This window comes from Canis aureus, chromosome 18 (assembly GCF_053574225.1).
Source record: "Canis aureus isolate CA01 chromosome 18, VMU_Caureus_v.1.0, whole genome shotgun sequence".
Classification (NCBI taxonomy): domain Eukaryota; kingdom Metazoa; phylum Chordata; class Mammalia; order Carnivora; family Canidae; genus Canis; species Canis aureus.
Window position 1 is genome coordinate 30086968 of NC_135628.1, and position 22613 is coordinate 30109580.

The 22613-nt window shown below is 37.9% G+C and overlaps 1 protein-coding gene across 19 annotated transcripts in view; it reads left to right on the forward strand.

Moving 5' to 3' along the window:
• Window positions 1-22613, forward strand: part of CRPPA (CDP-L-ribitol pyrophosphorylase A) — a 340908-nt gene that overhangs the window by 10681 nt on the left and 307614 nt on the right. For all 19 annotated transcript variants that reach the window (XR_013356810.1, XM_077856701.1, XM_077856693.1 and 16 more), the window contains one exon: window positions 5227-5503. Coding sequence is in view for 18 of the 19 variants with exons in the window: in XM_077856701.1 (XP_077712827.1) it covers window positions 5227-5503 (277 nt within the window). In the remaining variant the exon portion in view is untranslated. The remainder of the gene's footprint in view (window positions 1-5226; window positions 5504-22613) is intronic.

Genomic DNA, 22613 nt, shown 5'->3' on the forward strand with positions numbered 1-22613 from the left:
CGACGTGGGACTCAATCCTGGATCTCCCAGTGGCGGCGCTAAACCACTGCACCATGGGGGCTGCCCTAATTGTATCTATTTTGACTGGCTTTGTTTGGAACTTATTTTATAGCTCTTTGAAGGAATTCTAGTAAAATTGGGATTTATCTTTGGGAGTTCATTAATTCATTGACTCACTGTGCAGATATTTGAATAACTATTTAGTCTAGCAGTGTCTTGTCTTTTTCCCTCTTAATTATTCAATATTAATATTTAATTGAAAGTATTTGTTAAGGAAAAATAGCAACATGAGGTCTTGAAAAGTTACTTTTAAGTTATTTTTCTGGTAAAATACACTCTGAAAAGAGAAGAATAGATTAGGGTACTGATTAAGCTCCTGACTATAGAAGAGTCCTCTCTACTGATTTAGTTGAGCATGTACTTAAAGTTTCTCAAAAAAAAGAAATCCAAAACTTTGGTATCATGTAATTATCAACAAACTGAAGTATATTTGATCACTGTTAATAATTCTTCACACTCGGGATGCCTGGGTGGCTCAGTGATTGAGCATCTGCCTTCAGCTCAGGGTATGATTCTGTGGTCCTGGGATCGAGTCCCACATTGGGCTCCCTGCATGGAGCCTGCTTCTCCCTCTGCCTCCCTCTGTGTCTTTCATGAATAAATAAATAAAATCTTAAAAAAAAATTCTTCACACTCAAATGAATCACAGGCCATTATGTCAAATATATTAAATGAATCCATGACTGGAGAAAAGGCTTAAACACTTAAACTAATAATTTATCCCTGTCTAATTATTTAAGTCTTCTCAATTCATGTATTCATTTAAGATATTAGTATATGGTCTGCGAGGTCAGAAATTATGCCAGTTTTGGTTCATTATTATATCACAAATGTCTAGCATACTGCCTGGAAAATATTAGATGTTTATTTTTGCTTGAATTATAAAAAAATTACAGGAAGCTTGACATTTTGACCACAAATGCAGCAATATTATATGGTTCATCACTAGTAAGATAAATGAAGTTCTGGAGACACAGTGGATATGGACATGCTCCTCTTGCTTCTAGATTTTACCACATCCTTCTCAGAGACTGTTAATACATTTGCAGAGGGTAACTATGTGTTCGAAAATCAGACTTGGGTCCACTCACATCCTTTCATTTTCTAAGTGTGATCTCATGGGCAGTTCATTGCTTCCATGTCACCTATAAAGTGCTGATAATAGTGATGTCATACAATCTGATGGGAGATCTTGCAGGAAAGCATTCAATATGTGTCACCTAGCAAACCATCAATCTTCTTTGCTGTTAATAATGCTAATACTACTTGCTTTAGAATGTGCCAAGCTCTGAGGTATAGATGTAGCCTTCTATGAGTTGGCAGCTTAGCGAGGGAGATAGAAAAGGAGGACCATGTAGTATGATGATAAGTCTCTGTAGCAATAAGAGAACTCTGCAAGTGCAGAATGGGGATGCTGCCCCTAGAATATCTAGTAAAGTTTCACAGGGTAAGCTATATCTGAACCAACAACTGAGCAAGGGGGACTGTCTCCTACTTTCCTCCCTACCCAAGGTAGATGATAGGTGGGTTGGGAAGCAGAGTAGCAGAAGTGAAGACCTGGGTGTGTGGGAAGATGCCCTCAGTAGAGTGAGAGTGGTGTGGAAGAACTGAAGTGGTCTAGGGACAAGTGGGCTTCGTTCAGATCTCGAAGTGCCCAGCTCAAGAACTAGCGGGGGCTGACCTTAGGTTTGCATGTGAGAAAAATCCTTCAGAAGTGGTGAGAATGGATTGTGCTGGAATACGATGAGAAGGAGACCAGCTAAGAGGATGATGCAATAAATAATGGAGGAGATGAGTGCCTTGGTCACAGCTGTGTCAGTGAAGACAGAACCTTGGGAAGCTTGGCATTTAGGGGACACAAACTGTCACTTGTTGCTTGCAGGGAGGCTTTGAGTATAAACTCTACACTGCTAAGTATGCTGTGATCAATTACCTTTGCAATGAAAAGAATGGGGGATGGATGGGATATAAAACCAAGAGCATCCCACATTGAGTCTTATTCCCTAATGCTTTTTATTGCCTGCATGTAATAATGCATATCTTTTCCTCAGGTATTCTGTGAATATTACTGCATTGTCTTAGCTTATTCATGTTTAAAACTACCCCCTAGTGTCTAACAAACCATAAGTAATACCAGTCCTCCAGCAGCCTAAAGTTCTAGAAATGAAGGTAAGGAGTCAAATGACTCCAAACCACATTATATAGGGAAGGTTCTACTCATAACTGAGTTTTTATAGCTAAACAGGTTAATGAAGAGCTTCTTGTGTTTTCATAACCCTTGAGACAAGGCTGTGTTGTCAGATGTTATTACACTGTTAGAGGTAGAGAAGACTGACCAAGGTTGTTGACTCAGCAAATTGGTGTTGATTAGGTACTAGGTGAAAAGCAGTGGGCAAAACAGACATTGTCCCTGCTATCATGGAACCTATCTTCAAGAAGAGGAATGTCTTCTTTTGATGAAGAATGGTAAAACTACTTGGAGTGCATTGTGGTCTAAGATGGTAGTGTAGGAAAACTAAGTATGATGTATATATCACATCTTAATTGTTTAGCACTTAAGAGACAGTGGCGCAGGGGGATTACAGGAGTTTAGAGCATGACTAAGGCTTAACCCATTGTAAATGCTTAATCGATGTTAGAGCTATTTTATATTCTGTCATAATTGATTTTTCCCCCCATCTTACTAGGTTATTACCTCTGATTTATCTCTTAAATGCCACCTACAAGCTCCATTTTGTAGCCAGGCTACAATGACTGTATTGCCCAGAATGCAGCAGCAGCAGCTTCCTCCTATCTGGTCTATCTGCATCCTTTCTCTCTACTAAACCACTTCTCCACCTTGCAACAAGAGTAAAATTGATGTTTCGAAATTAGTTTACTAATGCTATTAAAAAAAAAAAAAGTCTATCAACCGAGTAGCTTAAAGCAACATGAATTTATTACCTTAAACTTCTGGAAGTCAGAAGTTTGAAATAGGTTTCACTGGGCTAAAATAAAAAGGTGTTGGCAATGCTACATTCATTATGGAAGCTCTAGAGACAGTATGTTTACTTGCCACTTTCTAGTTTCTGAAGGTCACTTGGATTCCTGGACTTGAGCTACTGTATCACATTGACCACTGCTTCTGTTAACTCCTCTCCTGCTTTGACTCTTCTGCCTTTTGTTCATTTGTAAGGACTCCTGTAATTGTCTTAGACCTACCCAGAGAGTCCAGAATGATTCTTCTAGCTCAAGATCCTTAACTTAATCATTTCTCTAAAGTTCCTTCTGCATGTGGGGTTAGACCTTTACAGGTTTGGGGAATTAGGAAGTGGTCCTTTTTTAGGGGCCTCAGTCTCCTAAAACAATGCCTAGAACATTTGAGTAGGTGAGCATTTCTTTTTTATTATTATTTTTTGGTGTAAATGTCTCTGTGCAAAGCTTTTTTTAGCCCAGTTTGGCTCTTGCCTGGACCTCCGGCCACTACATAGGCTCTTCTCCCCTTGCCCTCTGGCCCTCAGGACCTTGCGATGGCCTTGGCTTACACCGGCCCTTCATACCCCCTGCCCTTTCCCCCCCTGCCACTCATCATCTGGATCCTATAGCAAATTTTGTGTCCTTAAGGAGTATCATCTTGGCCTTCCCTTTGCCGGTCAAATAATCAACTTGTCTGCAATCCTGGAGCCTGGATTTCTTCATAGCACTTGATTACAGCTTGAACTTGTTCCTCAGTGTTCTTTGATCTGGAAGCTCTGCAAAGGCAGTACTTATTTTCATTGTGTACTCAATGATGATCATTTATTCAATATGCAATAAACACTTAGTAAAGGAATGGACTTAAAATGAAAAGACCATGTGCTTATAAAGTAGCTCTTAGTGTTCATCTGTGTACTGTTGTAGCCACAGGCAGAATGGGGTTTTGGATCATGGAAAGGGTTGGTTCAATAACAGAAGATTGGTGATTAACAATTGAGTAAATCAACTGAATGTTCATATTAACAAAGTAAATTTCACTAAGTAATTTTCAGACTTTTCCATGTCTGTAAAAATGTGCATAAGACTTGAACTATCTAACATGAACATGGAGTATCTCATGGGCTAAGAGTTCTAAAAAAATTTTTTTTTGAGTTCCTTTAAATTTTAAAGTGATCTTTATTTAGAGTTGATAGCGTGGGTTAGAGACAGTTTGCCTGGTTTGGTCCTGTTGGCTGTGGAACATAGAGTTTAATGACATTAAGCTCTGTTAGCACTGGTGTTCAAGAGAAGTCTACCAAGATTTAATGCAGTTGCCACTCAATGGTGTGAACTGTGCAAAGCAATATCTCAGTAAGTCTTTAGGAAAACGTTTTACAACAGAAAAATTGCTCAATACTATGTATGACTCAGTAGGTTAATTCTTTAATTTTGTAAGGTTTATCGTTATATTTTGAGCCTTACTTATAAATTTATACAATATTCATTGACCTATTGAAGCTATGTTTCACTTCGATGTAGGCACAGTTTATGTTAGATAAGTGACCCAGGTGGGTTGGTTGGTTGTTTTTTTTTTTTTTTTTTTAGCAATTCATTGGATTTCTTGAGAGAGAACTTTTGGTATTCAAAACTGCTTCAAATTGTTTGTACTCTATTGAACAAATTATTTTGAAGAAATCAATTTTTTTAAAAAGATTTTATTTATTTATTCATGAGAGACACAGAGAAAGAGAGAGATTGGGACAGAGACAGAGACACAGGCAGAGGGAGAAGGAGGCTCCATGCAGGGAGCCCGATGTGGGACTTGATCCCGGGACTCCAGGATCACGGCCTGGGCTGAAGGTGGCGCTAAACCACTGAGCCACCAGGCAGGGCTGCCCAGAAGAAATCCATTTAAAGGCCTATTACTGCATTATTTTTTCTCAGTGTCCTGATAGATCCCTGAGTAACTAAGTTTGAATTAGATTATCTATTGTACAATATCTAGATGTAATCTCACTGTGGACTATAAAACATTATATCTGTTACTATGTAGGATATGAAATATTCATTGATTATCAACCTCTTTACAAGACCTGATAAAATTCATAAGACTGATTTACTTTCAGTTTTCAACATCCCTGAGAAGTTAAAAGTAGGACTTCCTAATACAGTTTGGTACTAGCTTAAATTGTGTAAGGCCCAATTTATGTTCAGTGTACACTTCTCTTTCAGCGTATGTTGGATAAAGGACATTGTTGTGGCAGTCACTGGAGAGAACATGGAAGCAATGAAGGGTATCATTCAGAAGTACCAGCATCAGCGCATCTCCCTGGTTGCAGCTGGAGTGACCCGCCACAGGTCAATTTTCAATGGACTAAAAGCCCTAGCAGAAGACCAGCCTGACTCTAAGCTCTCTAAGCCAGAAGTTGTGATAATTCATGATGCTGTGAGACCCTTTGTTGAGGAAGATGTTCTTCTTAAAGTTGTCACAGCTGCTAAGGAACATGGGGTAAGTGGCTATACTTCTGAAAATGGATAGAAGACACAAATGCTATAGCAAATGTTCACTTCCTGGATGTTGATGAAATCTTCGTCAAATGTCAGTTTACAACGGGCATGATGAGTAAAAGACGTGACGCTAAATTTTTTTAGGAAGCCTCAAGTATTGTATTATGAGACTATATTAGAGTTTATATTTGTAGTCCCTCAACATAACATGAGATTTTTGGAGGAGAATGTAAAATCTTCAGAATATGGCTCTGAATGTACCCTGATGGGTACATTCAGAGAAGCATTGTGCACTTTACCTAGAGATACCTCCTAAGAGAACTCTGAAGTAAGGTATGTGCATAATTATCAGAAATCTGGGTCATCACACCCAAATTGTGTTTTGACTTTTTGAAGATGGTTTGCTTTTCAGCGCAAACAGCCAAGTAAGCTTTTCACACTCTTTAAAGTAAAATGTTTTAAGATGACGCAGAATTCTGTGTTCTAATTAACCGGAAGAACAAAGGATAACAAAAGACATATTGTAGTCTTTAGAGTATCTTTGTTCTGTTCTTAGATTACTGGATAAAATCCTAAAAATAACATAATAGATTTATAGATAAAACGTGAGACTGAGTGAAAGTCGCTATACATCCTTTGTATAGCATAATAGCAATAGGTTGTGGAGGGGGACATGCATAGGCCTAGTTCTCAGGTTTTTTAATTAGTGATACATAGGTAACTTGGACAACCTCTTTGAGTCCCTTTTCCTTGTACTTGCGCTATTTTTAGGGTTGGATATTAGATGTTAACTACTCAGAGTTCGAACTACTTAAAAATGAAAAGGTATTAAGAATTACAGCACCTAGGATTGTAGAGATATGGAAGGAGTCCTCTAAGCCTTCTTTGCCATGTGGGTGGTGAGTTAAAAAAAACCCATCTGGAAAAGATCTCATGTGATTTCTCTTCAGTTACCTGTATGTAACTGTAATCTCTTTGTCAGGAAATTGTTGCACCTTCCATCTCCTCTTCCTTAAACATCAATTGCTTTTAAAGCTGTAAAAGAATTCCACAAATCAAACAAAACATTTTTCTTTCATATATTTTAAAAAAGATATATTGATGGAGTGAAAATTGTGATAGAGGTAAGTTGGCTAACCTAAAAACTTGATCAGGGCTCCCATACTTCTTTAACCCCTTCCTATTGTCCAGACTTCTCAGCTGCAGTAGAGGTAATCAGTTAGAAGTAGCATGAGGAGGAATGAAAGAGCGCAGGATTTAGAACTTTCAGGAATTAAAGTGAAACTTGACAAATTTGAAGAAGTTCCTAGGGAGGACTAGATATTTGGGGCAGATAATTTAAAAATTAGAGTTCCCAGTGAGTATAATTAGGGGTCTTTGACATTTTTCCAAAAGGTAACATAGATAATCAAGCTGACTATAGAAATTACACGTTTGGAATTTTTTTTTTTTTTTTTTTTTTTTTTTGATATCTTATTTCTAAGATGGTGCACCAAGTGATACTTTTAGTGGTAGGTCTGAAACTAAGAGGACTCTTACTGCTGCAGTTAATAAGCCAAGATATCCTAGTTTAACAGGTGACTAAGTAAAACATTAACATGGATAGCAATTAATGACTTGTTGCAGCAGATTGATTGGAATTCCTTGACTGTCTTTATAATTAATGTTAATCAGAATAACTTTTATGGAACATGATTAAATCCTACATAATATTTTAATGAAATCTCAACTTTGCATTGAAAAGCTAGTTTTAAGTGGAATTTTCACAATTTATTTTGAAGCTTCTGGTGTCTTGTAGAAATGTCATAGGGAATGATTTTCAAGAAAGCAGAAAATGAGTTTCATACAGATATGTGAAATCCTTAACATATTGAAGGAACCAGGCACATGTTACAATCCAGAGAGGCACAAATTTTAGTGAAATAAAGCAATACTGAAATGAATTCACACAGGCAAAACTGTTTGTTTTCCTCTCCTATGTGAGAGGTATCAAACCTCCACCTTGTAGAGTTTATTTGCATCTTGACAGGCAAGAATTATTTTTGCATTGCTGTCAGGTACATGTAACTTGGGAAAGTTGTAAAATTGCTCAAAGGCAATGGAAGGCTACGTTAGGCTATTCTAGAAGGATTGGTTCTAAACAATATATAGTCTTAAACTGAATCTCCTGGTTATCCTAAATTATAAAGTGTAGGATAGTTACCTAACAGCCTTAGGTAATCCAGGTACTGCTTCATGCCAACATAATCACACTGTTCTAAATTCTAATCATAAAAATGTAAGTGGAAATTTGAACTAGTAAAGTTCCTGTCCTAGTGGAAAGTAATGACCCCTTCTTAATCTCTGGGCGTTAAATTGAAGACAACTGGTCTGAAAGATAGGCAAGAAAATAGTGAAGATTAACCTTAAAGCCACTAAACCACTTATTTTCCATGAATTCTTATGAACTAATTCTCTTTTGTTCTCTTAAATTATGTTGTATAGGTTATTATTTTATTATTTTTTTATGTTATTTTTTGTTGTATAGATTCTTAATGGATTTTTTGTTCTCTTAGCTCTTAGTTTGCCTTACCCAAAGGCCCCTTTCAGATAAATCCTTTCCTGGATAAGGTAGATACTGAGTAAGCCCCTTGGAGGGCATACATGTTAAAGGAAACAGAAATTTTAACTTCATGGTTTAAAAACATTCTCACATTGAAGATAGATTACCTCAAAGTAGTAAGATGTCCCAAGTTAAGGTTGACAATTGAGTTATTTGCATACAGGAGCTCAGAACTGTCATCAGGACCCTGGATATTTTACCTCTATAAGTTTCATTTCTGAATTCCATGGAAGGGCCAGGAGTTCACTAGAGCTAGCAGGTAAAGACTTTCAGGGTTATTTCTGCATAGCACTTGATGATCATTTTCTATGATATAAATTTCTAAGTTGATAACTTTTTTCTTCCCCATTACTTAGAAAATATATCATTGTGTACTGGCGTTATTTTGGCTTGTGAGAAATCTGTTGACCAGTATAATAGTATTCTTTACCAGTCTAACTGTATCCCTTTAAAGTTAATTGCCTTTTCTGTTAGGCTGATCTTATTTTTATTTTATTCAAGTTTTTATTTAAATTCCAGTTAACATACAGTGTAATATTAGTTTCAGGTGTAGAATTTAATGATTCATCACTTACATGTAACACCCAGTGCTCATCACTACAAGTGCCTTCCTTAATCCCTATCACCCCCCCCTTAACCCATTTCCTATCCCTTAACCCTTCTCCAGTAACCCTAAGCTTATTCTTGGTAGTTAGGAGGCTTTCCTTCCCACCCCCTACCATATGTTCATCTGTTTTGTTTCTTTAATTGCACATATGAGTGAAATCATATGGTATTGGACTTCCTCTGACTTAATTTGCTTGACATTATAATTACTCTCTAGTTCCACCCGTGTCATTGAAAATGGCAAGACTTCATTCTTCATTGAGTTCTATTCCATTGCACATATATATCACATCTTCATCCATTCATCAATCAATAGACATTTGAGCTGTCTTCATAATTTGGCTATTATTGATAATGTGGCTATAAACATCAGGTTGCATGTGTCCCTTCAAATCTGTATTTTGGTATTCTTTTGGCAAATACCGAGTATTGCAAATGCTGGATCATAGGGTACTTCTTTTAACATTTGAGGAACCTCCATACTCTTCTTCAGAGTAGCTGCACCAGTTTGCATTCCTATCAACACTGTAAGAGGGCTCCCCTTGCCCTGTATCCTTGCCAACATCTCTTGTTTCCTGTATTGTTAATTTTAGTCATTCTGACTGGAGTGAGGTGGTATCATTGTAGTTTTGAAAGGTATTTGCCTGGCGATGAGCAATACTGAGCATTTTTCATGTGTCTGTTACCATCTGAATGTTGTCTTTGGACAAACTCTGTTCATGTCTTCTGCCCATTTCTTAACCTGGATTATTTAATTTTGGGTGTTGAATTTAAGTTCTTTGTATATTTTGGGTGTTAACCCTTAATCAGATAACATTTGCAGATATCTTCTTACATTCCATAGATTGACTTTTAGTTTTGTTGATCCTTTGCTGTGTAGAAGATTGTTGTCTTGATGATGTCCGAGTAGTTCATTACTGCTCTTGTTTCCCTTATCCCTCAAGAGACCTATCTAGTAGGAAGTTGCTGTGGCTGTTGTCAGAGGTTACTACCTGTGTTCTACTCGAGGATTTTTGTGGTTTCCTGTCTTGCATTTAGGTCTTTCATCCATTTTAAGTGTATTATTGTGTGTGGTGTAAGAAAATGGTCCTGTTTCATTCTTCTGCAGGTGGCTGTCTAGTTTTCCCAACATCACTTGTTGAAGAGACTTTTTTCCACTAGAATATTCTTTCCTGTTTTGTTGAAGATTAGTTGACCATATAGTTGTGGATCCATTTCTGGGTTATCTATTTTGATCCATTGATGTATGTTTCTGTTTTTGTGCCCAGTACTATGTTGTCTTGATGACTACGGCTTTGTAAGAAATCTTGAAGTCTGGAATTGTGATGCCTCCAGTTTTGCATTTCTTTTTCCAGATTACTTTGGCTATTCAGGGTCTTTTATGGTTCCCATACAAATTTTGGAAGTGTTTCTCCTATCTCTGTGAAAAATACTGATGGTACTATGATAGGAATTGTATTAATTGTGTAGATAGCTTTGGGAAATAACATTTGAACAGTATATGTTCTTCAGCCCATGAGCATACAGTATTTTTCCATTTTCCATTTCTTTGTGTCATCTGGACGTTTCTGATCAGTGTTTGTAGTTTTAAGTCTTTTACCTCTTGGTTAGCTTTATTCCTATGTATCTTATGGTTTTTGGTGCCATTGTAAATGAGATTGGTGTGTTCCTCGATTTTTTTTTTTCTTTCTGCTGCTTCATTAATTGGTGTATAGAGATGTAATATATTTCTCTAAGTTGGGTGGGGTATTTTTTTTTGTTTTTTGTTTTTTTTTGGTATCCTCTGACTATGCTGATTTTGCATTATCAGGTCTTGCAGTTTTTTTTAAAGATTTATTTATTTATTTATTTATTTATTTATTAATTATTTATGATGTAGAGAGAGAGAGAGGCGGAGACACAGGCAGAGGGAGAAGCAGACTCTATGTCGGGAGCCCATCGCGGGACTCAATCCTGGGACTCCAGGATCACGCCCCGGGTCAAAGGCACGTGCTCTACCACTGAGCCACCCAGGGATCCCCCCAAGTCTTGCAGTTTTTTTGATGGAATCTTTTGGGTTTTCCATATAGAGTATCCTGTCATCTGCAAATAGTGGAAGTTTGACTTCTTTCTTGCCAATTTGGATGCCTTTTATTTCTTTTTGTTACCCAATTACTGAGCTTAGGATTTGAAGTAGTATGTTAAGTAACAGTGGTATAGACATTCCCATCTTGTTCCTTACTATATGGGAAAAGCTCTCAGTTTTTCTCTGAGAATGACATTAGCTGTGGGTTTTTCATATATGATCTTTATGATGTTGAGGTATATTCCCTCTAACCCTACTTTGTTGAGTGTTTTTGTCATGAATGGAGGTTGTGCTTTATCAGATCTTTTTCTGCATTTATTGAGAGGATCATGGGATTATTACTCTTCCTTATTAATGGGTGGATTATTGATAGGTGAATATCGAACCATCATTGCAGCCTGAAAATAAGTCCCACTTGTGGTGAATGATTCTTACAATGTACTCTTGGATTTGATTTGCTAGTACTTTATTGAGTATTTTTTGCATCCATGTTCATCACGGATATTGGCCTGTAGTTCTCTTTTAGAGAAGTCTTTGGTTTTGGAGTCAGGGTAATGCTGGCCTCATAGTTTGGAAGTCTTCATTTTCTGTCTTTTGGAGCAGTTTGAGAAGACTAGGTATTAACTCTTCTTTGAAAGTTTGGTAGAATTCCTCTATGAAGCCAGCTGGCCATCGGTTTTTGTTTGTTGGGAGATTTTTGATTCCTGATTCAACTTCTTTCCTTGTTATTGGTCTGTTCAAGTTTTCTATTTTTTTAAGTTTCTATTTCTGTTTCAGTTTGGTAGTTTGTATGTTTCTTGGAATTTATCTATTTCTTCCATTTTTGGTAGTTTATATGTTTCTGGGAATTTACCTATTTCTTACAGATTATATGATTTGTTGGCATATAATTTCATTTTTTGTTAAAATCATATGTATTTCTGTGATGTTGGTTGTTTCTGTTTTTACTTCAGTCCTTTTTTTTGATAAGTCTGGCTAGGATTTATCAATTTTTTTATAAGGATTTTATTTATTTATTCCTGAGAGACACAGAGACAAGGTAGAGACATAGGCAGAGGGAGAAGCAGGCTCCCTGCAGGGAGCCCAGTGTGGGACTCAATACGGAAACTCCAGGATCATGCCCTGAGCCAAAGGCAGACGCTCAACCATTGAACCACTCAGGCATCAGGCGTCCCTTGTTGTTTTATATACTTGGGTGCTTCCATGTTGGGGGCATAAATATTTACAATTGTTAGGTTTCCTTGTTGGGTAGTGCCCTTTATTACAATAGTGTCTTTCTTCATCTCTTGTTATAGTTTTTGGCTTAAGGCTAGTTTGTCTGATAAAAGTATGCCTACTCTGGCTTTATTTTGACGTCTGTTTGCATGATAAATGGTTCTCCATCCCCTCATTTTCAATCTGCAGGTATCTTCAGGTCTAAAGTGAGTGTCTGGTAGGCAGCATATAGATGTATTTTGGTGTTTTAAACCATTCTATATTTTTTGATTGGAATGTTTAGTTCATTTACAACCAGAGTAATTGTGATTGATAAGAATTCACTGCCATTTTATTACTTGTTTTGTTACTTGGAGATTTTCTTTATTCCTTTTTACTCTTTGTCACTTTTAGTCTTCCTTTCCCACTCAGAGTCCCCATTCATATTTCTTGAAGGGCTGGTTTAGTGTTCACGAACTCCTTTAGTTTTGTGTGTCTGGGAGACTCTTTATCTCTCCTTCTGTTCTGAATGACGGCTTTGCTGGGTAGAATGTTCTTGGCTGTGGATTCTTCGCATTCAGCATATTGAATATATCATTCCATTCTCTTCTGGCTTGCTCAATTTCTGTGTAGAGATCTAAAGCTAGTCTTATGGGTCTTCCCTTGCAAGTTAGGGACTTGTTTTGTCTTGCTGATTTTAGGATTTTTTTTTTTTAATCAGTGCATTTTGCAAATGTAACTATAATATGTCTTGACATTTCCCTGCTTTTGTTGATTTTGATGGGAGTTCTGTGTCTCCTCTTGGATGGAATCTCTGTTTGCCCCTATCAGGGAAATCTTCAGCTATTTCCTCAAACCTTTTGCTGCTTTTCCCTCTCTCCTCCCCCTGGGACTCCTATATGAAAGTTATTATGTTTGATGAAGTTGCTGAGTTCCCTATATCTAGTTTTATGATCTATAATTCTTTCATTTAAAATTTTCCATAATTGTATCTCCTGTATTACCACTTATTAATTCCTCTTCTTCTTCCATCCTTGTGGTCATTGCATCTAGTTGGTTTTGAATCTCAGTACTGCAGTTTTCATTTCTGCCTGAGTTTTAGCTTTTCTCAGTAAGGGTCTCCTTGATATCTTCCATGTTTTTCTAAAGTCTGGCAAGTATCCATGTGAATGTTGATTTAAATTCTCCATCAGGCATATTACTTGTATCTGTTTTGATTTCTGGCTGTGATGATGTCTTCGTTGTCCTCATCATCTTCTTTTTCTGTGGAATGGATTCTTCCATCTTGACATTTTTAAAAAAGATTTATTTATTCATGAGAGAGGGAGAGAGAGAGGTCTGCAGAGACTCAGGCAGAGGGAGAAGCAGACTCCATGCAGGGATCCCAATATGGGACTTGATCCCGGGACTCTAGGATCATGCCCTGGGCTGAAGGCAGGCTCTAAACCGCTGAGCCACCTAGGTGTCCCCATCTTGACATTTTTGTATAGATCTCTGTCCTCTTCTTTGTGTTAGAAAAGCTTGTTAAATTTTCTGCTCTGGAAAGGAAGGGCCTTTTGGAAAAAGTGGTCATATAGTTTCCAGGACCTGATGCTTCAGGGACTGTTTATCATGCTCTGTGCTCTGCTGCTGTGTTTTGGCTGCTCTGTCCCTCAGTTAGTCATCTGTGGAGGCTCTCCTTGCCTGTAGTGGGCAGTGTTTGGACCTTGGCCAGAGTGTGGCGAGTTTAAACTAGGTATGCTCCGGTCTATTTGTTAGATGAGACCTGATGCTACTTCCACATGAAGCCTTGCAGAACTTTATGGTTGGAAGACGTGTTGAGTGTGGGTTTTTACTGGTCTTCTAGGGAAGGGGCCCACTGTTCTGAGCCTGGAGAGAACCTATAGCAACAAAACAGTGGGGCTTGAGACTTGGTGTAAGCAGGTTAGGCAGCCAGTGTTGGAGCTCTGCTGTTGACTGAAGCTGGTTTTATGCTGAGGGACTGGGGAGGGAATTGGTGCCAGCCAGCAACTTTGTTCCCAGAGATGGGCCTCCTTGCTTGCTGTTCTCAGGGAAGCACCACAGAATAGTGAATAATGTCCCCCTGTACATCCCAGGCATCCTTCAGATTGCTGTTCTCATGCAGTCTGTCTCCAGGTTGTTTGCCTGGAACAATGTGGTGAACTTTAGGCTCTGTCCCAGCCAAACCTGCTAACTCTTAAAACTCCAAGGTTTAGGGACTTGCTATGGCCTGGGGGCTGTGCTGGTCTTCTGGAGGGAAGGTCTTACCACATTGGGATGGATGCAGGTTTTACAGAGAAGGGCAATCAAACTAGAGTTCAGGGCCATAGGATCTGCAGCAAAACAGGCTAAATAGCCTGTGTCTGTGTTAGCCACCCTCGGCAGGTGTCTCTGCTCCTATGTGGAGGGTGGGAAATGGTGCCCACTGGCTCCTTTGTCCCCAGAGAGGCCTTCCTGTGAACTCCACCTCTCACAGATGCTAGAAGAGCAGTCTCTCTCTGTTCCTTAAATCCTCTTCCAATCATGCTGTCTACCCCAGGGTTGTTGGCCTGCCTCCTCTCCTGGAACCCCAGGGCACTGCACTCTGTTCCATCCTGACCTCTGGAAACCTCCAGTCTTTGAACCCTGCTGGTTGTACAAAACTTAAGAACACTCAGCCTCTCTTTTTTCCAGCCAATGGCTTTGGGGCAATATTCTCCTGTATGTGTTCCCCTCTATTCCCCCCTCTCTCTCTGGTCCGCTTTCTCTGAGACCAGGGCTCTCTCACTTCCACAGTACTTGCAGCACATTTCTTCGCCAGACTAAATGTCTGGGCTTTGTAGTTTTTTGGTGTGGCCTCTTCTCTCCTTCTAGTTGTGTAGTTTGTTCTATCAGTACTCAGGTCCATTTCTTAGGTATTCAGAATGATTTGATAGTTAACCTAGCTGTGTTAGAGGGATAAGGCAAGTGCCTGGTCTTTCTACTACACAGCTATCTTAGCTATAGTGTGTCTATGAGGTTGACTTTTTTTTTTTAAAGTAACTTATTTTTCACTTATTTTTCACAGATAATGTGCATTGTTTCTATTATGTGACTAGATAGGAATTTCAGGAATAAATCCAAAGCAAGGGACAAAAGACCCAATGTAATCTCTTGTTGAAGTATTCTTAAAGTAAAATTTCATTTTCTAGAAGTTTGATTTGGTTCCTTCAAAATGTCATGGGCCTCCTTTTTCTTAGGATTTTATATTGTTTCTCAGTATTTTAAATATGAATAATACATCGTAGATAATGTGACTCTTTGTAGTTCTTCATTTCTCCACTTCTACTTGTGATTTAAATTATATTCTTCAGATCAGTAAATTATAGGCCCATGTTTGGCAAGCCATTATAAGTAGGAGTTCTTTGGGCATGAGATGAGGATGTGTTTCTAGTACAGAGATTTGTGTTGGTTCTGCTGGGGAACCTGAGGGTTTTAGCATTTTGAAATCTCCTTATGTTAATTTTTGGCTTGAGATTTTATCCATCTTATGGTAATGTTAAGCCAAACTCTGAACTCCCATCAAATCTAGGTGATAGTACTTCTCAAGGGAGATGCCCCTCCCAAGCCAGGATAGCAAACTATTTTGTAGTCTTACCACACTGGTGACTGTATTTTATCTGGCCTACCTTATAAATAGTTACATGGATTTTTTTGTGAGGACCACAGTTCTAACTGGCCAAGTAGTATAGGCTCAAAATATGATTTCTCATTCCTTCTCATTTGTTTAAAGCCTCTTAATAACTCAAAGCATCTCCGCAGTTTTCCTTGAATTCTGGCTCTCTGATGTTAGTCCTAGGAAGTTACCTAATGAGTCATAGTTCTAAAAAAAAAAAAAAAAAAAACCTATTTTTTTCTTTTTAAAAACCTTTAAAAGTCACACTGGGGGGGTGGGGGGAAGAGCTGTCAATAACATTTCTCCTGATTTCTTTTAAATAGCAAGAGGTTTTGTAAGATAATTTGTCAGCCATACTGCTGGAAGTACAAGTTTTTTACTAAGTACAAATTACTTGTATATTTCTGCATAATTAAAAGTCGAGAGATGAAAAAGCAGTAATAAGGACATTGTAAGAGAGATGTTGGCAAGGGTAAAATAAGGGAACACAGAAATGTGGGAGAATCATTTTAGGACTACGAAGCTAGCTAGCTATTATATACACAAAACTACCAGCATAACATGAATTTGCAAATGACAGTGCAACAGGAAAGCTCTTGCATCTCTAATCATGTTTTTGTCCTCTCTTCCGTAATCAACTTCTGACAGTAACAGGTCACATTTACTGCTCTCTCTTTGACATCTTAAGTTGACTCTTTACTGCACAGCAGTCTGGCTTCTTCTGACTATTCTGTCCAAAATCACCTATAACTTTTCAATTCCCAAACTAGATGTGTACTTTTAGTCTGTTGTAAAATAAGGAAGCTGAGTGGCTTTTATATGTGAGTCCTCAAAGGCAGAATGAAATATTTTGGGATTTCCCAAGTAATAGGGTCTGTCTTTTTTCTTTTTTTGGACCTGTTGGATCTCCCCTGAGCTTATGATAATGCTCACTCAGGGTGGAGGCTGGTCACCAGAAATACTAATGGTGTCTAATTACCAATGGTGATTGGAAATCTGAGGCTTTGAATCAGCTCCACCTCTATGGGAGAGGAATAGGGCTGGAAACTGAATTCAACACATGGTCAGTGATTCAATTACTCATACAGCCAAAATGATAGCCCAATAAAAACCTTGGACTCCAAAGCTCAGGGGAACTACCTGGTTGAACAGTGCTGTGACAGTATGGCACTTCATCATTCCATGGGGAAAGGGCATCACAGAAGCTGTGTTCTGGGTTCTCCCCCCTATACTAGGTCTTTCTTCATTTATCTAGTCTGATAAATATCCTAAGTCCTAAACATGTGATCATAAGTAATCATAATCAACATGTAGTCATAATCATTCTCTTGAGTTCCAGGGGTTTTAGTGAACTTTAGTGGGGGTTGTGAGAACCTCCTGGACTTGGAGCCAGTTGATCAGGAGTATACGTGTTATGAGGACCCCTTTTGTATCTGGTATCTAAAAAAAAAAGGGCAGTCTGGTTGTGAACAGTGGGGATTGTGTGAACTCCAGGTGGCTGACATGAGAAATGAATTGTATTATAATACACCAGTGTATACAGAATGTCTTAGTTAACTTTGACACTATTAACCAGTTCTTCATTCTGCAACTCTCTCTACCTTGTCTTCTGTGACTGTAGTCTTTATATATATTTTTTACCACTCTTTCCAGATCAATCTTCCCATACTCTAAACATTCCCTTTAACTTCTGTGAAAACTGGAAAGGGCACTCCTGAGCAATCAATCATGCTCACATTACTTAACTGAAAAAGTGACATATAGTAATACTCATGTTATATAGTTTGAGTGTTTACGTCTGTTGTGATGACAATCACCTATACAGAACTTCCTAACACTTCAAAGAATTGCCTCCTGGTGCTGCTTGGTACTCAGACCTTTTGTTCTCTTCCTAATCCCTGTCAACCAGTGATAAATTCTCTGTCCTTACGTCTCTGTCTGTTCTTAGGATACGGTATAAAAAGAATTCTAAAACATGTAACTTTGTGAGATAATTATTTCATTTGGTACAAAGCACTTTCATGTAACCATCTTAACTCCCGCTTGACATGTTCTCTCCAAAATCTCTTTCATGCCACACCGTCTCCGTCTCTGCTATGATTCCAGACCTTGTGTATTCAACTTCAGCTGAACAGAACCACTTAAATTTGCCTTTTTCAGCATGTCTGGAATCGTGTGTAGGTCTGAATTCATTAATTTTTCCTGATCTCTCTGCTTGAATTGGCTTCTTCAGACAAGGGGGAACCACTGATATCCTGCACTTTGCCCTCCACCCGTGCCCCAGGGGAAATAACCTAAAACTTGAAATTTAGAGATTGGATAGGTGGAGTACAGGAGGAGATTGAGGGACTTGAAATTAGTTTGAGATCTACAGTATTGATCCAGCTGAGTGGTGAAGGTCAATTTAAGCCAACTGAAATAAAGCAAGAAGTAGATGTTGGAAAAAAAAAAAAAAACGTTAAGGGAACTGGATGGGTCAAACCTGATGGGACACTGTAAGCCATGAGGTAGTAAGACGTGTGCTTCTGTATGCTTTGATTTTTTTCTTTGCTATTCCCTGCCAGTAGACTTCATCATTTCTTCCAAAATCCCTGTGCTCCTGCCCTCCCTGCATCCTTCCAAGGTTGTGTGAAATTAGTTGAGACAATGAATCACTTGCCAAGACTCGGCAGTCCTACCCATGGACATACATACTTAAAGAGTGTAAACAGCTTGTGAACTTACCAACACGTGACCGAGGTACATTTTACTGCATCCCTTATAAAAAGAGACCTCTATACTTAATATAATGGGTTGTTTTTCCCATATTTAAGGCAAAAGGGATTTTTGTAGACTAGCTGATCTTTTTTTTTTTTTTTTTTTTTTTCCTATATCAGAATATGGAAGTGGCACAGGGTTTCTCAACCTTGGCACAATTGACTTTTGGGGTAAGATGCTCTCTGTTGTGGGGGCTGCCCCGTGCCCTATAGGATGATTAGCATTAGTTTTTAGTTAAAAAGTATTTTGAGTCCTTTTCTGAAGAGAAATAGTGTAATTTAATAACCAGAAACTTTGACATGGGTGTGTGTGAGTGTATGTGTCGGTGCTCCTTGCTTTTTGCAGTAGGATTAGACTTAGTAATAATTGAAGAATGCTTCAGAAGTCAAAAGTTAATATGTGTGCATCAGGAAGAATGTACTTTTTGACAACCCAGTGTTAGAAATCTGTGCCAAGGATTTTGGGCCTATTTTAAAAGCTCTGAAAAATGACGTGGCCCATGATGTTACTTTTGAAATGAAGAATCTTAATGTATAATTGACAATGGCTAACAGCAACTTGTACTGTCTTTCTGTTGGTTAGTTTTGATCATGATAAAGTGCGCGGAAGCTCAGAGTTGAGTGTTAGGTGGGGGTCAGGTAATAAGAGCTCCTGGGACATTGGATTCTGTATCTGAGTGGAGGGAAAGAAACATTGTGTTAAGTCCTAAGACTAAAGAAGCAATTTGATTTGTGGGCACTCAGTGAGTTCTGATTATCTAATGGGACAGTTGAGGCTTATTTTGACAAAAGTTGAAGTGCCCAGGGCAGGTGATGAATTATTCTCTGACTACTATGGAATGAGCTAAAACTTGATGTGTTCCTGATGTTGAAAAAGCTACTGCATGAAAAGCTTTTGTTTTGCTTATCTAAAACTACTACCCTTGTATAATCTCCATATTACTCTCAAATGAAGTTGAAGAAGTGGAGCAGATCAAGGAACCATGGTATTTCAAAATGTAATAAAGCTTATTAAACATTAAGAACATTCAAGTAGAATACTTCTGATCATACTAGATTTAAGTTAAATGATACTACTTTGATTTTCAGCAGTTGAAATTGAGTATATCAAATATAAGCCTTATTCTTGATACATATCCTTTCTTAGGGGTACTTGGAGTGATGGGGCAATTTGGATAGGTTTTTATAAAATACTTGGATTTCTGTATTGAATGCATTATTTTCTGTAAAAGGGTTTGGAAGATATTGTCAAAATACAAAATATTTAAAATCTTATAATGGCCAATGATTAACTTTAAAGATGTGATTATGTAAACATTTATTAAGTAGTCTTGGAATAAAGACAACTCAGCTAAATGAAATTGTAATTATATAGTCAGGATTTCTATATTGTCATAATTAGCTTGAACGCAGATATGTGAGTAGGAATGCACGTCAGCACCTGCTCTGTGTATGCCTAAGTATTGTTCAAATGTATTTTTAAAAGTAAACAGAAGAGGTGGGGTTCCTTTTTCCACATTGTATGATTTGTATCTCTGATGATTTCCATGCAATGACATGTGGAAATACTTTGACAGATTAGCTTGAGAGGCAAGTAATCACTGTGGTGCTGAGCTGTTAAGCTTCCATTCAGGGCTTATTAGGCTAATTCCCAATGAGGCAGTGTATTTGACAACTTGGGAATTATGCTTCATATAACAAACTACCCGCGTAGCTCTATTTTAGAGGCAGCTAAAAGACAGCTTAAATTTCAGAAAATATCAAGAACTGATTATTTTCTGAACAAATGTCCTTTTCTATGGAAACAGCTATGGAGTACAAGCCTGTTAATTTTAGCATCTTTCTTCTCTGTTTAAACTAGGTAGTTGGGTGAGTGGTAGTTGGAGGAATAAAAAAGGTTGGCTTAAGGGTGATTTTTTTTTTTTTTTGACAAGTGATCCTTTTCATGAACATTTTGTTTAGTAAGCTAGTAGTCACCTTGTGCTTTAAGTGATCTTCCTGTTGTGCTACCTTGTAGCTGATCTCTAGGCTTCCATTAAACAAGAACCTTACTGAGTCTTGGAATATACCAATCCTACCATAATGACATCACGGATATGGGTGGTTCTCTTCTGTTGAGAAGATTTTGGAAGTCAAAATGAGAGTCCATATGTACACCTTAAGAAATTAAAAGGAACCTGAAACGCTTTTTGGACACTTCTAGATGTACCATCTGAACATTACTAGTCACTTTAAAACTATACTGTTGCCTTATTCCTATTTATTTCTCCCACATAGATAAACAATATCCTGAATTTTTTTTTTCAATTTTGTAGTGTGTATCTCTAAAGGACATACTAGGTGTGTATGCTTTTTCATATCCCTGCAAAAAAATTATTTGTATGATTTAACTTCTGTTAAATGCTTTCTCTTTGTGGTTTAATTTAGTCTTTTGTTAATAGGCTGGGCATTTTTTTCAAGTACTTTGAAGATTTATGTTTTCTTTGAATTTCCCATGAAAGTCTCTTACCCCTATTTTTATTTTTTAATTTAAATTTCAGTTACATATTTGTATCTTTCAAGTAAAAACTGTTTTCTAGGAATTATGTATTGTGCACAGAGATACTCTGCTTGTTATATTCCTTGTAATAATTTTCTTGCAGCTTATTTTAATGTAGTGGAAAATACTAATGCCTTCCTATGGCCTTTGTTTTCTATATGAGGTCTGAGGCAGGAAGGATGGGTACTTTGAGTTCAGTTGTGACAGTGGAAACATTGAAATGTATGCTGATGTGGGGTAGTTTGAAGGTGATGGGGCTTTCTGATGGATTCTATTTGGAATATGAGAGGAGAGAAATCAATGATGATCAGGGTTTTTGACAAGAATAATGAGTAGAATAGAGTTGACTTTTATGAAGATGGGAAATTATGGAGGAACGGGTTTGGAGTGTGTGCTATGTGTGAAACCAAAACTGATCTCAGTTATGTTTATAGTTGAGGCGTATCTCTTGATCTGAGAAGTTTAATAGAGTATTTGGATATGAAGGTCCAGAATTGCAGGGAACATTTTAGGGTGTTACTATAAATAGGGAAATTCTCATAGATAATATGCAGTGTTGTGACTTGATGAGGTTACTTACAGAGTGAGGATAGCTAGAGAACTTAGAGGTCCCAGCTCGGGACCATTTAGAGTTGAGGTTTTAGTGTGGGAGTGAGATGAATGTTTGAAAATGGTTTCTGAAAGCCAGATGAACAAATGCTCTTGAGAAGACAGAGCTTGCCATTGGATTTGGCCAGGGTGTGGGGATCTGAGTGATTTTTGGTAAATAAGTTTTTGTGGACCTAATACACATTAAAGTAGATTGCAGAGAACATGGGAACAGGCAGATATTGGAGATATAAGTACAGATACTAAAGTAGTACTTGTCAACAGACTTCTGTTTGTTTGTTTTTTATTATTTTTTAAAGATTTATTTATTTATTTACCCATGAGAGACAGAGAGGGGCAGAGATACAGGCAGAGGGAGAAGCAGGCTCCATGCAGGGAGCCCAACGCGGTACCTGATCCTGGGTCTCCAGGATCAGGCCCTGGGCTGAAGGCGGCGCTAAACCGCTGAGCCACCCCGTCTACCCCAGACTTTTGTTTGAAACTAACAGGGAAAATTTGATCCTAGTTGGAAGGCAAGTGTGATCAAAGGAGGAATGACTTGACTGAGTTGGCACCAAAGGCCTGGACATTAAAGGTAGTTGAGTAAAGGAATAAAAACTGATAAGGCAGGATAGAAGGAGGACTGTTACTATAGAGAAAGACTTGAGAGGGAGTGGGTACCAGTGAGTTGGTAGAGATGCTGGCTTTTGCATAAGAGCTTGGGAATTTTTAAAGTTCTCAGAGAAATGAAGTTTTTTTTTTTTGTTAAACTTTAAGTATTTTCTTTTTGACACTATTGTAAATGATTTTTTCTTTTGAAGTGTTGCTTGCTAGTATTGAGATAGATGTGATTTTAATTTTTTTTTAAATACTGATCTTGTCCTGTGGCTTCTTGCTGAATGTGTTCCTAACGTTTTTAGGGCATTAGGATTTTCTATACAATACTGTCTGTGAATGGACATAGTTTGATTTGTTTTTGGATGCCTCTTATTAGTTTTCTTGCCTAATTTTCCTGACTAGAGTTTATAGTACAATGTTGAACAGAAGTGGGGACAGTGAATGTGTTTGTTCCTAATATTAAATCAAAAATACAGAATATTGATCAAATACAATGGTACCTGTGGGTT